Source organism: Ranitomeya imitator, chromosome 6 (genome assembly GCF_032444005.1).
Source record: "Ranitomeya imitator isolate aRanImi1 chromosome 6, aRanImi1.pri, whole genome shotgun sequence".
In the NCBI taxonomy this organism is placed as follows: Eukaryota; Metazoa; Chordata; class Amphibia; order Anura; family Dendrobatidae; genus Ranitomeya; species Ranitomeya imitator.
The window spans coordinates 242,110,470-242,124,898 of NC_091287.1; the positions used below are offsets into that span (position 1 = coordinate 242,110,470).

General features: G+C 42.7%; 1 protein-coding gene across 1 annotated transcript in view; it reads left to right on the plus strand.

Moving 5' to 3' along the window:
* Window positions 1-14,429, plus strand: part of LOC138642403 (NFX1-type zinc finger-containing protein 1-like) — a 158,984-nt gene that overhangs the window by 117,521 nt on the left and 27,034 nt on the right. Inside the window, exons 17-18 of the mRNA XM_069730529.1 lie at window positions 4,184-4,313; window positions 7,122-7,276. Coding sequence (XP_069586630.1) covers window positions 4,184-4,313; window positions 7,122-7,276 — 285 coding nt within the window. The remainder of the gene's footprint in view (window positions 1-4,183; window positions 4,314-7,121; window positions 7,277-14,429) is intronic.

Here is a 14,429-nt window from a genome sequence, read left to right on the forward strand (position 1 = left end):
CCAGAAAGAAATTTCTCAACAAATAGGCTGTTCCCAGAGTGCTGTATCAAGGCACCTCAATGGTAAGTCTGTTGGAAGGAAACAATGTGGCAGAAAACGCTGTACAACGAGAAGAGGAGACCGGACCCTGAGGAAGATTGTGGAGAAGGACCGATTCCAGACCTTGGGGAACCTGAGGAAACAGTGGACTGAGTCTGGTGTGGAAACATCCAGAGCCACCGTGCACAGGCGTGTGCAGGAAATGGGCTACAGGTGCCGCATTCCCCAGGTAAAGCCACTTTTGAGCTACAGAGAAGCAGCACTGGACTGTTGCTAAGTGGTCCCAAGTACTTTTTTCTGATGAAAGCAAATTTTGCATGTCATTCGGAAATCAAGGTGCCAGAGTCTGGAGGAAGACTGGGGAGAAGGAAATGGCAAAATGCCTGAAGTCCAGTGTCAAGTACCCACAGTCAGTGATGGTGTGGTGTGCCATGTCAGCTGCTGGTGTTGGTCCACTGTGTTTCATCAAGGGCAGGGTCAATGCAGCTAGCTATCAGGAGATTTTGGAGCACTTCATGCTTCCATCGGCTGAAATGCTTTATGGAGATGAAGATTTCATTTTTCAGCACGACCTGGCACCTGCTCACAGTGCCAAAACCACTGGTAAATGGTTTACTGACCATGGTATTACTGTGCTCAATTGGCCTGCCAACTCTCCTGACCTGAACCCCATAGAGAATCTGTGGGATATTGTGAAGAGAAAGTTGAGAGACGCAAGACCCAACACTCTGGATGAGCTTAAGGCCGCTATTGAAGCATCCTGGGCCTCCATAACATCTCAGCAGTGTCACAGGCTGATTGCCTCCATGCCACGCCGCATTGAAGCAGTCATTTCTGCCAAAGAATTCCCGACCAAGTATTGAGTGCATAACTGAACATTATTATTTGTTGGTTTTTTTGTTTGTTATTAAAAAACACTTTTATTTGATTGGATGGGTGAAATATGCTAATTTATTGAGACAGGTTTTTTGGGTTATCAGGAGTTGTATGCCAAAATCATCAGTATTAAAACAATAAAAGACCTGACAAGTTTCAGTTGGTGGATAATGAATCTATAATATATGAAAGTTTAATTGTAATCATTACATTATGGTAAATAATGAAATTTAACACTATATGCTAATTTTTTTAGAAGGACCTGTATGTACTTTAAAGAGATTGTCTGACAAAATGTTCTCATGGGAGGTTAGATTTTGTAAAAATAACAAACTAAATTATATTCCCTTGAAGTCAGCCTCCTGTATCCAGTGCAGACTGGTCTGTGGTCTGCACCAGCAGCAATAATGTCACCATTCTACCATGGCCAGGCAGAGGACTACTGTAGCTTGTGATAGGATGCAGGGGTCAGGTGACTAGAATTACATGTGTCACAAGCTGCAGCAGTTGGGTGACTGATAGAATGGTGACATAATTAATTTTGGTGCAGACCACAGGGCGGCCTGCACTCAATCCAGGAGGGTGACAAAAGGTGAGTTGTGATTTATTTTGTTATTTTTACAGAATCTGGCCTCCAGGTAATGAGTCCTTTAGTCCAGGGGTCCCCAACTCCAGTCCTCAAGGCCCACCAACAGGTCATGTTTTCAGGATTTCCTTTGCATTGCACAGGTGATGCAATTATTACCTGGGCAAGACTAAGGAAATCCTGAAAACATGACATGTTGGTGGGCCTTGAGGACTGGAGTTGGGGACCCCTGCTTTAGTCCACACAATCCCTTTAATAAACTTTTAAATACTCATGTTTCTAGCTCCTCGCAGCTCTAGTGTGGTATTCCCTGATCCTTCTATTTACAATGGCTGCAGATGTCACAGCCCAAATGCCCAATGTGACATCTGCAGCCAAGCACTGGCATCATGGTCTTGAGCCATATACCACTGATAAGCTGCAAAAGACATTTAGGGCATCAGGTTGTGCCATCTACTGCCAACGTAAATAGAAGCATTGGAGACATGGCACTGGAGCGACTGCAAACTAGAAGGGTGAATAAGTATTGCTGCCTGTGTGCATCATTTTCATTATTTTAAACAACTCCTTTATGAGAAGATTATGGGAGCTGTTAACAGCCATCATCTGACTGCGAACTATATACTCCCTGACAGAAGTTATGTCGCTTTTGTCTTGCCTAAATCTGACCATTCTGTGTCCATTAACTGATCAATATTTCTGCATTGATGCCAGTTTATTTTCTTAACCTAAACCACATTTCGGAGGGTTTCAGCTTTCAAAAGAATAAATTATACAACCAATGGATGAATTTAACGTCAGGTTATTAGCTTTTATTTACATAACATGAATAAGCGACATAACTTCTGTCAAGGAGTGTACAGGAATCACAGTACTGATGAGACGTAGTCAGTATTACAAATAAACATTTACAGTCAGATGCCTTTATAGGTGACACCTTCTTTGATTTGAGTCGCTTTCTTTAATTTCTTTTCCATCTTGTCCAGACAACATGATGACTTTTCACATTCGCAGATCATCTCTGCAGACTTCCATATTCTCCAGTTTTCTGCAGCACACCCCGACATGTTGTCCTTAAAAATAAAACTATAATGTCCCTGAATATAAATGCCTGCCCTATGTTGTGCGCCTGAATAATTTATTGCATCTCACTTCGATCCCGCCATAAAACATGATCCGTACACTGTCTTATGGTACGTGCCTACACACTGTCCTTTCCTATAAAATATTGCATTCTCCTTTATGAAATATAACTACCACTCTTTGCCCTTCTGAACTATAACTATTACTTCCACACTGTCCAACCTTATTAGCTATAACTGCCACACTTCCCACCATTGGTAGTTATAATCGCCATACTGTCTGCCCTTATTAGCTATAACTGACACATTGCTGATTAACAATGGCACCCCTGTGCTGGCTGCACCCGAGGCAAATGCACCTGGACAGGCACTTTAAAATCTCTTCAAAGGTAAGTAGAGCCATAAGATTTATAGGTTTTGTAAACTTTGTTGAAAAAATTAAAATTTGATGCTAAAGTTTTAACATCCTAACAAAATAAACCGAAGTTTGAAATATTATGCTGATGCATGGTAGAGATATGGTAAATAATAGTAAATAGTATTAACATTTTTTGCGTGATATGTTTAATTTCAAATATTTTCATAAATAAGTGCAAAACATATATACCAATGTACCACGAATACAACCTTTGATGTGTAAGGAACAAAATAACCTCAGAATCTCTGAATTACAGTTGTGCTCAAAAGTTTACATACCCTGGCAGAATTTTTGCTTTCTTGGACATTTTTCAGAGAATATGAAGGATAGCACCAAAACTTTTTCTCCACTCATGGTTAGTGGTTGGTTGAAGCCATTTATTGTCAAACTACTGTGTTTTCTCTTTTTAAATCATAATCACAACCCAAATCATCCAAATAACATTGATCAAAAGTTCACATACCCCAATTCTTAATACCATATATTGCCCCCTCTAACATCAATGACAGCTTGAAGTCTTTTGTGGTAGTTGTGGATGAGGTTCTTTATTTTCTCAGGTGGTAAAGCTGCCATTCATTTTCTCTGCAAAAAAGGCCAAGAAAGCAAAAATTCTGCTGGAGTATGGAAACTTTTGAGCACAACTGTATCCATAAGCAATTACCTCATGAAGTGACAAGTCAGATTTGAAAAATGGGTTTTGGTCATAAAGACCTAAATTTTTTCTGTCTCTAAGGGGTTAATAAGGACAGGGGATGACTTCATGACCTAACCATTTTAATAAAACAATGGTGAACTTTAAAGGACAATATACTGTATTGCTCCACACAGTGTCACAGGTTTACAGCGATAGACAGGAGCCAGAAGACCACAGCATTTGATTTCTCCTACCTCTGCACTGATTAGAAGCACTTCATCTTCATATTAAATCGTGTAAATTGATTTTAGCAATGCAGGGGTTAATCTGCTCAGTTGAGATCTCCTGGAAGCTTTCCTGAGTTAAGGCTCTCAGCTGTGCACTGTTAGCCACTCCCATCTCCTATATAATCTGGGTCCTGGCTAGCACTCATTGCCAAAGTAGCTTCTGCACAGGCTACACTCCGCTGCCCTGAACTACTGTAAGTGCTCTAATTTATATTTATTTTAATTAAATCTAATTAATCTTATCTTTCTCTCAGATAAAAGAAAAAGAAATTAAAGTCCGTCAGAAAATGAAAGTAGAGCTGCTAAAAACGGATTTCATGAGTGAAGAGGAATATAAAAAGATCTCAGATATTTGTGCTATTCCGATTTATAAGCGTTGGGAAATGTACAGGTTTGGACGACTTATTTCTAATACAAACGTCAGAGTAACAAAGAAGCTTAATTAATACACATTATATGTGTGAATATTCACTATTTCATTATATAAATCCTATGTGAATAGACATTGGAATGTTGAATAAAAAACATTTTTATTAACACAAAAAAATGAAACCATGTATAAGCGAAAACTATTAAAAGGCATATAGGAGGGGGAAAAAAGTCCTATACAGGAAAATTACACGAAAATGTGTAGGAAGTGGGTATAGTAAAAAATGGTATTTTCCCTCAATAATGTTAAAGGGACACTGTCACCTGAATTTGGAGGGAACAATCTTCAGCCATGTAGGCGGGGTTTTTGGGTTTTTGATTCACCCTTTCCTTACTCGCTGGCTGCATGCTGGCTGCAATATTGGATTGAAGTTCATTCTCTGTCCTCCGTAGTACATGCCTGCACAAGGCAATCTTGTCTTGCGCAGGCGTGTACTATGGAGGACAGAGAATGAACTTCAATCCAATATTGCAGCCAGCATGCAGCCAGCAGGTAAGGAAAGGGTGAATCAAAAACCCCGCCTCTATGGCTGAAGATTGTTCCCTCCAAATTCAGGTGACAGTGTCCCTTTAAAGAGTAACCAATATAGATGCAGCAGAAAGGTCCATGTATAAATGTATTGTTACAAGTGAATTAATACATAAATAATCATATACAGACAGCACAGCAAATGTACCATAATAACTATAGATAATACAGGGAAAATTAGTTACGAAATATGAGGACTCTGTAACGCCAACGTACTTTCTCAAAGAGTATGTGAGTATTTGCTGTGTTGTCTGTATATTGTCTGAAGTAATAATAGTGTATAAGGGCAGATTCATCAAGCAATTTTCATCAGAATTCTGGTGTAAAACTGCTTAAAATGTCTCAAAATCTTGACACAACTGGAAATTGTGCAAAATGTTGGCATCTTTGCACATGTCCCAGCCAATACCTTTTTCACGCAGGGCTGAACAGCATTTTACTTTACTAAATGCAATCAGTTTACATTCAAATGCATCAAATATTCAAAAATGTAATAAGTTGGGATGAAGAAAATAAATTTTTCATTGTAACCTCTGAATGATTGTTAATAATCAGTTATTGTAATGGATGTAAAGGGATATCACCAAAAGCGCTATTTACCAGCAGATATTGAGTTATCCTTCAGGTAAATAGCGTTAAAACACTGAGGAGCTGGCTGACTTGAAGTGCGGCAACACAGAGAAAATTAAGTTTTAAGCACATTGCAATCTTCGTATAATGGCTCTCTGCGAGTCACCGCTCAGTATAGTGGGAGCGCCTCTGTAATCATGGACAGATACTTTGAGGCTCCTCCATGCTGTGTCATAAAAGACGCTGTTGAACCGTGCATTTTTGGGTATCTTTTTCCCATATACGCATTTCTTTTTTTTTTTTTTTGCAAAATCTTAACATGTTTGCAATAAAGAATGTATAAAACATTATGTGGCAATTCTCACCAAAATAATCATTACAAACCAGTTTTGAGTTCTTGGGTGGAGACAAAAGGGTATCATGGCAACATAGCCTAAAATTTATGGTTTTGTGCTCTGATTCAGGTAACGACAACGAAACCGCTTCAGACACGGAAATTTTATGGAGTAACACAGCAGGTTCCACTTCTGGTAATATCTAGAAAACTCCATTTGTAATAGTTCGATGTGAATACTTTTCTGCCCAATGATGACAGAAGTATTCTAGGAGTGATACCTTTATTGGCTAACCAGAAAATAATATGTTTGCAAGCTTTCAGAGCACAGTGGCTCCTTCTTCAGGCAGGATTACAAATAGATCTTGCCTGAAGAAGGAGCCACTGTGCTCTGAAAGCTTGCAAACATATTATTTTCTGGTTAGCCAATAAAGGTATCACTCATAGAATACTTCTGTCATCATTGGGCAGAAAAGTATTCACATCGATTTTTCTGGCTAACACAGTACCACAATACAATTTGTTATTTTACATCATTTGTGATAGTTAGAAGTCCAAATGTGGAGTCTTAAAAGCAGATGGTATTATTACTGGAACAAATAGTGCAGCATTAACTCATGATGGTGTCTGTCAAGGTGCTCAACATATTCACTGGAACAGTGCAGAATGCTGAGTTATTTTTCTCTGGTAAAATGACTGGCATCATGTCTAAGTTCTGGCAGATCACATTATAAATAAATGGGGTCCGTTGGTGTCCATCATGTGGCAGATCCGTTCCAGGCATGTAGTTTATTACTCTCTTCCTAATACAGCAAGTACAGAATATTAAATTTCAGAAGGCTAACTTGTACCTACCCATAATGTCCCCGTTCACATTAGACTAATGTCGACCGAACCCACTGATAGATTCGACCAACAGTCTAATGTGTATGGGGGCACCGCCAACTTGTATTCAGGTTAGATGTGGAACGCGTATGTCTGATTTCAGAAAGTCAATCACATTGCTTTCCCAGAGAAAAGATGGAGATTGACGTTTCTTTTGGCAGCTTTCTGATGAAAAACACAAGAACACAGGAGTGCCCAGCCGATTGAGTTCTCCTGTGTATGGATGAGTTTTCTTAGAAGGTTGTCATCTGAACGATCGACAGAAGCACCGTTCGCCCAATATCCATTAAATGTGTATGGCCAGCATAAGACTTGTCATGTAATCAGAGCTTCCTGTATTCATTGTGTAGCCAATTTGTAAATACCAGTGTCAAACACATAACTATATTCCTAATTAGAGCTAACTATACTTTCAGTGTGATTGCATCAGTCATGTTTTATTCCTCCTATAGAATGTGGAGACAGACAGTTTTGAAAGCTATTCGCTCAGACATTTTTAAACTAGAAGATGAGTACCAAATACTAATCAATCGGCTGGCTGAACTGAGGAACCAGCAGGATTGTGATATACTGCAACGGACTGACATAATAGGAATGACTACAACAGGTGAATCACAGTCACTATCTGTACAGTCTCCCACTGTCCTCCTGGTTTTATATCTATTACATGTCTGATCATCAATATAATTTTGTGTACTATAATTAATAATGTCTAATTAGTGGATGTTTCTATCTCTTGACTATTTTTTTGTGACAGATACTAAGGTGTAAAGTTTCTCCTTGTGGAGTGCTCCAAATTGGTGTAGAGAGACTTATATGCCATGTGATGCTCCACTGGGAATTTAAAGGAGTTGTCCGGTTTAACAACACAACTCTGCAGTCACTATTTGTGACTGCAGACTTGTGAATCCTCGCATCATGTGCATCGGGCCCTGTGAGGATCCTCCAGTGATGGGAGAGGAGGAGACATGATTACAAGTATGCAATTTGCAAGCATGCGGTCACATGCCATCTAGACTCTAATAGGTGTCTCCCCACATGAGTGTATAGGGAGACACCTGTCAGTAATTCTCAAGGGGTGGTTAGAAACTGCTGGCGACCAGCCTAGCCAACTAGTCTCCCTGCCTCAACCCACATGTACTGTGACATATAGAGATGAGCAAATATTTAAATGTTCGGTTCAGATTATGAACGCCGAATTTGCAATATTCGCCGATTAATTTGTTGAACATTCGCCAAACATAACCGAACGCCATTATAGTCAATGGGAGACAAAAACAAATGCATGCACAACACCTTATAACAGCTCCAAATGCAGCCAAAACACATCAAATGAGGGACAGACACCAGGAAAGTGGTCTCAATTCACCCACAGCACAAATTGCATCATGGCACTGCAGCAATCAGCCAGATATGAGGTATTGGGGTTTGGGACAGCATTTACTGCTTTCAATTGAAGTTCACAGTAAGACGAGGTGGGTGAGGGATCGGTGAAGGCCCTCTTTGCTGGGAGTCCTGATACCACATGCAACACCTCGACCTGCTTTCATGCTGAGCGACACTCAGGTGGCACAAATATCAGTTTTATAGACTACCATTGTCAGAAAAATTTAAGAATAGTAACAAGGGTAGTTGAGTCCAAGAAAGTGGAGGCCTGACAGTCTCGGAGGCCTACTGCTACAGCAAAAACGCATGAAGGAGACCCAACCATTAGTGTTCACATTTCCAAAAATTATTGTCAGACACCATCAAAGTGGCATCAATTTCACCACAGTAGAAATAGTATAATAAGGACCTATAGTTCTTCCACTACATCCAATCCTGCAGATGGACACCCAACCAGGAGTGTTCACATTTAAACAAATGAGGAGGGCCTTACACCACAGAAGTGGCATCAATTTCACGAGAGTAGAAATAGTATAATAGGGACCGACAGGTCTTCCACTGCACCTAATCCAACAGATCGACACCCAACCAGGAGTGTTCACATTTCCAAAGATTATTGGCAGACACCACAAAAGTGGCATCAACTTCACGAGAGTAGACATAGCATAATAAGGACTGACAGGTCTTCCACTACACCCAATCCAACAGATGGACACCCAACCAGGAGTGTTCATATTTAAACAAATGAGGGCATAGAAATAGTGTAATAGGGACCACCAGGTCTTTCACTACACCCAATCCAGAAGATGGACACCCAACCAGGAGTCTTCACATTTAAACAAATGAGGGCCTTACATCACAGAAGTGGCATCAATTCCACGAGAGTGGCTCAGGCCACTTATTCATTTTGGAAGATCAAAATGTGAAAGGGTGCAAACCCTCCCTAATTTATTTATATACAGTTCTTGATACTCCTGCACCATTCTCTCCATTTTTTCGCCACGTGTAAGACTTGGACTTGTTGTGCTGGTGCAAGAGTTAGTCTAAAAAAAAGTGTCAAAGGACACTTGCTTCCTCCTCTAATTGTGGGACCACCATCTCCTCCCGCAGGCTACTCAAACTCTGCTCCAGCATATAGATGACTGGAATAGTGATGCTGATGACAGCGTTGATCATCTTAGTAGCCATTTTGAAACTGTGTAGAATGGTGCAGAAGTCATTAATCTGTGCCCACTCTGTAAACGTGATAAGCACCACGTCTGTACTGCATTGGCCCAAGCTATACAACATGACATACTGTGTCAGAGCTCGTTGCTACTGCGACAGTCGCTGCAACATGTGCAGAGTGGAATTCCACCATGTTGGCACATTGTATATCAACCTGTTAACTGGCATGGAAAAAAACTTCTGTATCGATGCAAGTCAATGACCAGAGGTGTGCGAATGTGGGAAATGAGCAAATTGCTTACGTGCTATCTGGAGCAGCTCGCCCAGGCCAGGATGGTGGCGGAAAAAATGCTGTACCACCAGGTTGAGGACGTGACCATGCAAGGCATGTGTGTGAGCTTGCCTCATCATAGGGCCACCAGGTTTCCACCATTATCGGACACAGCCTTCCCTAGATGCAGGTTCGGTGGAGCCAGCCATTGATCAATCTCAGCCTGGAGAGCTGTCCACAACTCTTCAGCTATATGACTGCGATCTCTAAGGCATATCAATTTTAATACTGCCTGATTGTGGTGAGCCCTTGCTGAGCAGTACAGAGGTGGTAGGGATTCTCTCTGCACTGTTGGAATGTGTGTCTTGCTAAGGCAGAAGTTGAGGGCACAGGTGGAGGCCCTAGAGGAGATAGAGGAGGCAGAAGCAGTGGAGGAAGTGTTAAATGTAGAGGTTTGTCCTGCAAACCTTGGATATTCCAAGACTTGTGGAGCAGCGCCTGTCCCTACAGCCACCGGAGTCACCCATTGCGCAGTCAGCAAGATGTAACGCCCTTGGCCATGCTTACTTGTCCAAGTGTCTGTGGTGAAATGCACCCTGGCAGACAGAGATTTAGTCATAGAATGGGTGATGTTGTCTGCAACATGCTGGTGTAGGGCAGACACAGCTTTCTTGGAAAAGTAATGGCAACTGGGCAATTGGTACTGGGGGATTGCGACAGCCATCAGCTCCCGGAATCCGTCTGTGCCTACCAGGCGGAAGTGCATTTCCTTGGCCAACAGATTGGAGATGGTGAAGTTCAATCTTTTAGCTTTGTCATGCATAGGAGGGAACAGTCTTTTACGTGACCACAACTGTAGAATGGTGGGCTGGCTGCAGTGCTGAGAGAGGGCAGAGTACAGTGAACCGGACAAACTGTTGGACCATGAGAGAGGTGCAGGTGAAGATGTTACGGTGGATTGAGAAACTTGTGGTGTGCTCGTTCTTTGAGATCAGTTAAAAACAGCAGGCATGTCCGCTTCCGTTACAGCTGACAGCGGGCTCTCAGCCAGCATAACAGGAGCGGGTAAAGAACCCGAGGCTCTGCGGTCGAAGACCTGCATCTCAATAGTTGGCACGGTAACAGAGCAGGAGGAAGAAGCAGCAGATGTGATTGTTGGGGCAGCTAATTGTTGTTGAGGTCCGCTGGTCCACATTTTTGCACTGTGGGATTCCCAAAGTGAAGCATGTTGAGTGGTTCATACACGTAGTAGTGACATTATTGCACTTTTTACCTCGACTCAGTTTTTTTTTTTGCAACGTTGGCAGATGATGATGCATTGCTTGTTGTAGCTGCATCACTATTTGTCTGCGATGTACGGCACAATGTAACCTCCTCGTCTTCCTCCTCAGAGGACCTACTCAGCTGTGTGCCTCTATGTTTACGCCAACTGGAATCTAACACCTCATCATCATCATCCTCTGTGTTATCACATTCCTCTCCCTTGGAGTCACCCTCTTCCTTTTCTTGCCCTGACAACACAGTACAGTCCCCGTGAGCCTCAGATATCTGAGTCTAATCAGGATCACCTCCCCCAGGGGTTAACGTCTGATGACGAGAGTCAGGTTGTTGTTCGTACCCTACTTTTTCCTGCCCCAGATCCAAGCTAAAAAAGTGTTGGACATTTCCTCCTCTTGACTCTGCAAAGCTTTTGTGTACACTTCTGATGACCATTGCATAGAATGTGTGAACAGCTCTTAAGACTCACCCATCTGTGGTTCCGTACAGTCAGTTGTACGGTTGGAGAGTTGGGATGCGGGGGGAAGCAAGGAGAATTTGGGTGCCACATCTGTGGACTGTACTGGGTGTGATGTTGAGGTGGACGAAGAGGAGGAGAGTCCACTTGAAGTTGCACTTGCCATCCACTCGAGTGCATGCTCTTTCTGGGTATCATCCACAAGGCCAAAGAAAAGTAGTGGTGTAGCCTGTCCAGTAACAGAAGTTGTCATTTGTCTTTGCATAGGGCAAGACATTGCTTCACTAGTGCTTTCACAAACATTACCACCTACCCCACGTACACCTTGAACACCAAGCCTAGTTCCCCTTCCACCACGGCCTCACTTTTTCCCAGTCATGTTGCTCAGATAGTGTGGTAGGAGCGCAGTATTAGCAACAAAAAATTAGATTTTAAACTCTGCACCATCACTGCAAACAGCTGAATTTCAGCAACAGTAAATTCCAAGTTGAAATATGGCATGCTGTATCGTGTTAGTCACAGAAAAAAAAATGTTTGAGTGTGGATGAGGCCTGTATGACAAAGAAGTTATGCTACAAATAATTTTAAAGTCAGGTCCCCTACTATATGACACTAGGAACACAAGAATTTTTTGGTGTCCTTTTGGATCAGGCCTCTATAACACACTAGATGCTACAAACTATTTTAAAGTGAGGTGCCCTATTGTATGACACTAGGAACAGAATCATTTTTTGTGGCCTCTAAATCAGGCCTCTACAGCATAATTTCAACCCAACAAAATGACAAAGTGTGATACAGCAGGCTGTTTCACATTTAGCAACAGAAAAAATTATATCTTTTTTTAATGTGCCTTAGGTCTGCAGACAGTTTCATATCACCACTGCCTTAAATGACAAGGTGGGATACAGCAGGCTGTTTCACATTTAGCTAGTGAAAAAATATTAATTAGAATGCTATACTCGTGCATGGAGCACAATAGAAGCAGTGCACAACACACTTGTAGGACATGTGCCCTGCTGGCTTTGTCTATGGACCTCAGCAATGGCCAAAAAAAGTTATGGAAGGTAAATTTAAGAGCCATACTGGACACTACCTAGCTACACTATCTGACTGATATACAACCGCCTAACTAACTAGCTAAAATCTTGTTAACAGTGCCAGCATTAGGAGCAGCCTCTCTGTGCTGTTGCAGTGTCAACATGGTGCTAAAACAAGATGTCTGCTATTTATATGGAGAAGGACATGTGATTTCAGCAGTCAATCACACAACCCGTTGTGTGAGGACATTGAGGGTGTTTCCTTCGCTCTGATTGGCTAGCCGCAATGTGCAGAGGTAAAGCTAGGGGGGGAAAAGACAGTTTACAAGAACACCCAGGGCCGTATTTGCCTCAAGGCACTTGAGGGCACGTGCCTAGGGGCGCCAGGATGCAGGGGGCGGCACCTGAGCAAGGGGTTTTTTTGTTTTTTTTTTAAGTCCTTTTCAGCCTGCCCACCCACCAACAATCATTACTGAACTTTGCAGCCTGACCCCGGAAACAGCCCGCTCCTTCCCTGCCCGTGTTCCCCAGCCGACAGCAGCTCCACGCCTCTGTGGGCACCGCAGCTACTTACATGTCCTTGGCCGGTAAGTTGAAGTTCTTCCCTTCCACTACCAGAGTGAAGAGGGGGCTCCGACTGGCCATGGCTGAGTGCAGACAGTTCAGCAGCCCGCTCCCATCCTCGTCTCCCTCCATATTAGTCCTAAAGGCTCCGGTTAGCAGGTACTGCTGTGGCTGCAAGGAGCAGCCAGCGGCAGAGGAGGAAGAGGGGGCTGGGGGTGCTCATGAGCAGGACCTAGTCTCTACCGTTCTCCTGGGAGCTGCTGGAGTTCTGTGGCAGGGTCTTGACCTAGGGTCAACCTGCAGAGTGAATGGAAGGAGCGCTCACTGCGGCCTTCTGGCTGCAGAGACTTATGGCCTTTTATATGCGAATGCACTGATTTCGCTCAGTGTAAATCACAAGCTGCTCACTTCAGACTAAAGAGCTGGTCAGTTCAGCTACCTATACATGTTTCATTTGTTACTGTTTGTATGGAATGTGGAGAACAGAACAAATACAGCGTAAGGCAGCTTTCCCCCATACAAGTCAGTATCCACTCAGCTTTCCCCCATACATGTCAGTATCTACCCCACTCTCCCTCATACAAACCGCTATTCACTTGGCTTTCCCCTATACAAACCATTATACACCTACAAATACCGCCACAAATACCGCCACACCATGACCAGACCACATATTGCCACCACATAGTGACTGAATATTACAATACTGTAAGGAGAGAATGGAGACCCAGAGACTGCCCGTCCCAGTCTTTGCAAGTAGCCTGGAGCCCTCATTATCGTAGGAATATGTCAGTTAATAAATTGTTTTTCTAAAGCTTTAGGGTATGTGCACACGTTCAGGATTTCTTGCAGAAATTTCCTGACAAAAACCGGACATTTCTGCCAGAAATCCGCATGCGTTTTTTTTTTTTTCGCATTTTTTCCCAATGCATTAAATAGCGGGAAAAACGTGAAAAATCTGCAAAATTAATGCACATGCTGCTTTTTTTTTTTGCGGAAAAAAAAACGCATCATGTGCACAAAAATTGTGGAATGCATTCTAAATGATAGGATGCATATGTATGCATCTTTATCGCGTTATCACGAAAAAACGCGAAAATTCCTGAACGTGTGCACATACCCTTATAGTGTAGTTTTAGGTCAGAGAGGGATGGTTAGGGATGAGCTAGCAAGGTGCAGGGACAGGTAGTGATGGCTACTTGCGGATATGTGCAGCACTTGCGTGCGGTGAGACAAAAAAACACTGCTAGCAGCTTTTTTTTTCTCCATTGTTGCATGTACTGCATTTGCCGGATCACGGCAAAACCGCAAGTGCTGCACATGTCCGAAAGTCCCATAGGGAATGAATGAGGCCGAACGCAGTGTTGCCGTAAGTGATCCGTTACATGGCAGATGCGGAAAAACTGCCCGATCTGCCGAGAATGGTAAAAATCTGTGAAAGTAGCTGAAGTCACAGCCGACAGTGTCTGCATTAATCATACTCACCAATGGGGCAGGTAGCACGAAAAGTGCCTAGGGCAGCAGAAACTCTAAATGCGGCCCTGAGCACACCGCGCCTCTGAGCTCTGCAAACCCTCTCCCCTCATCAAACACATGCCAA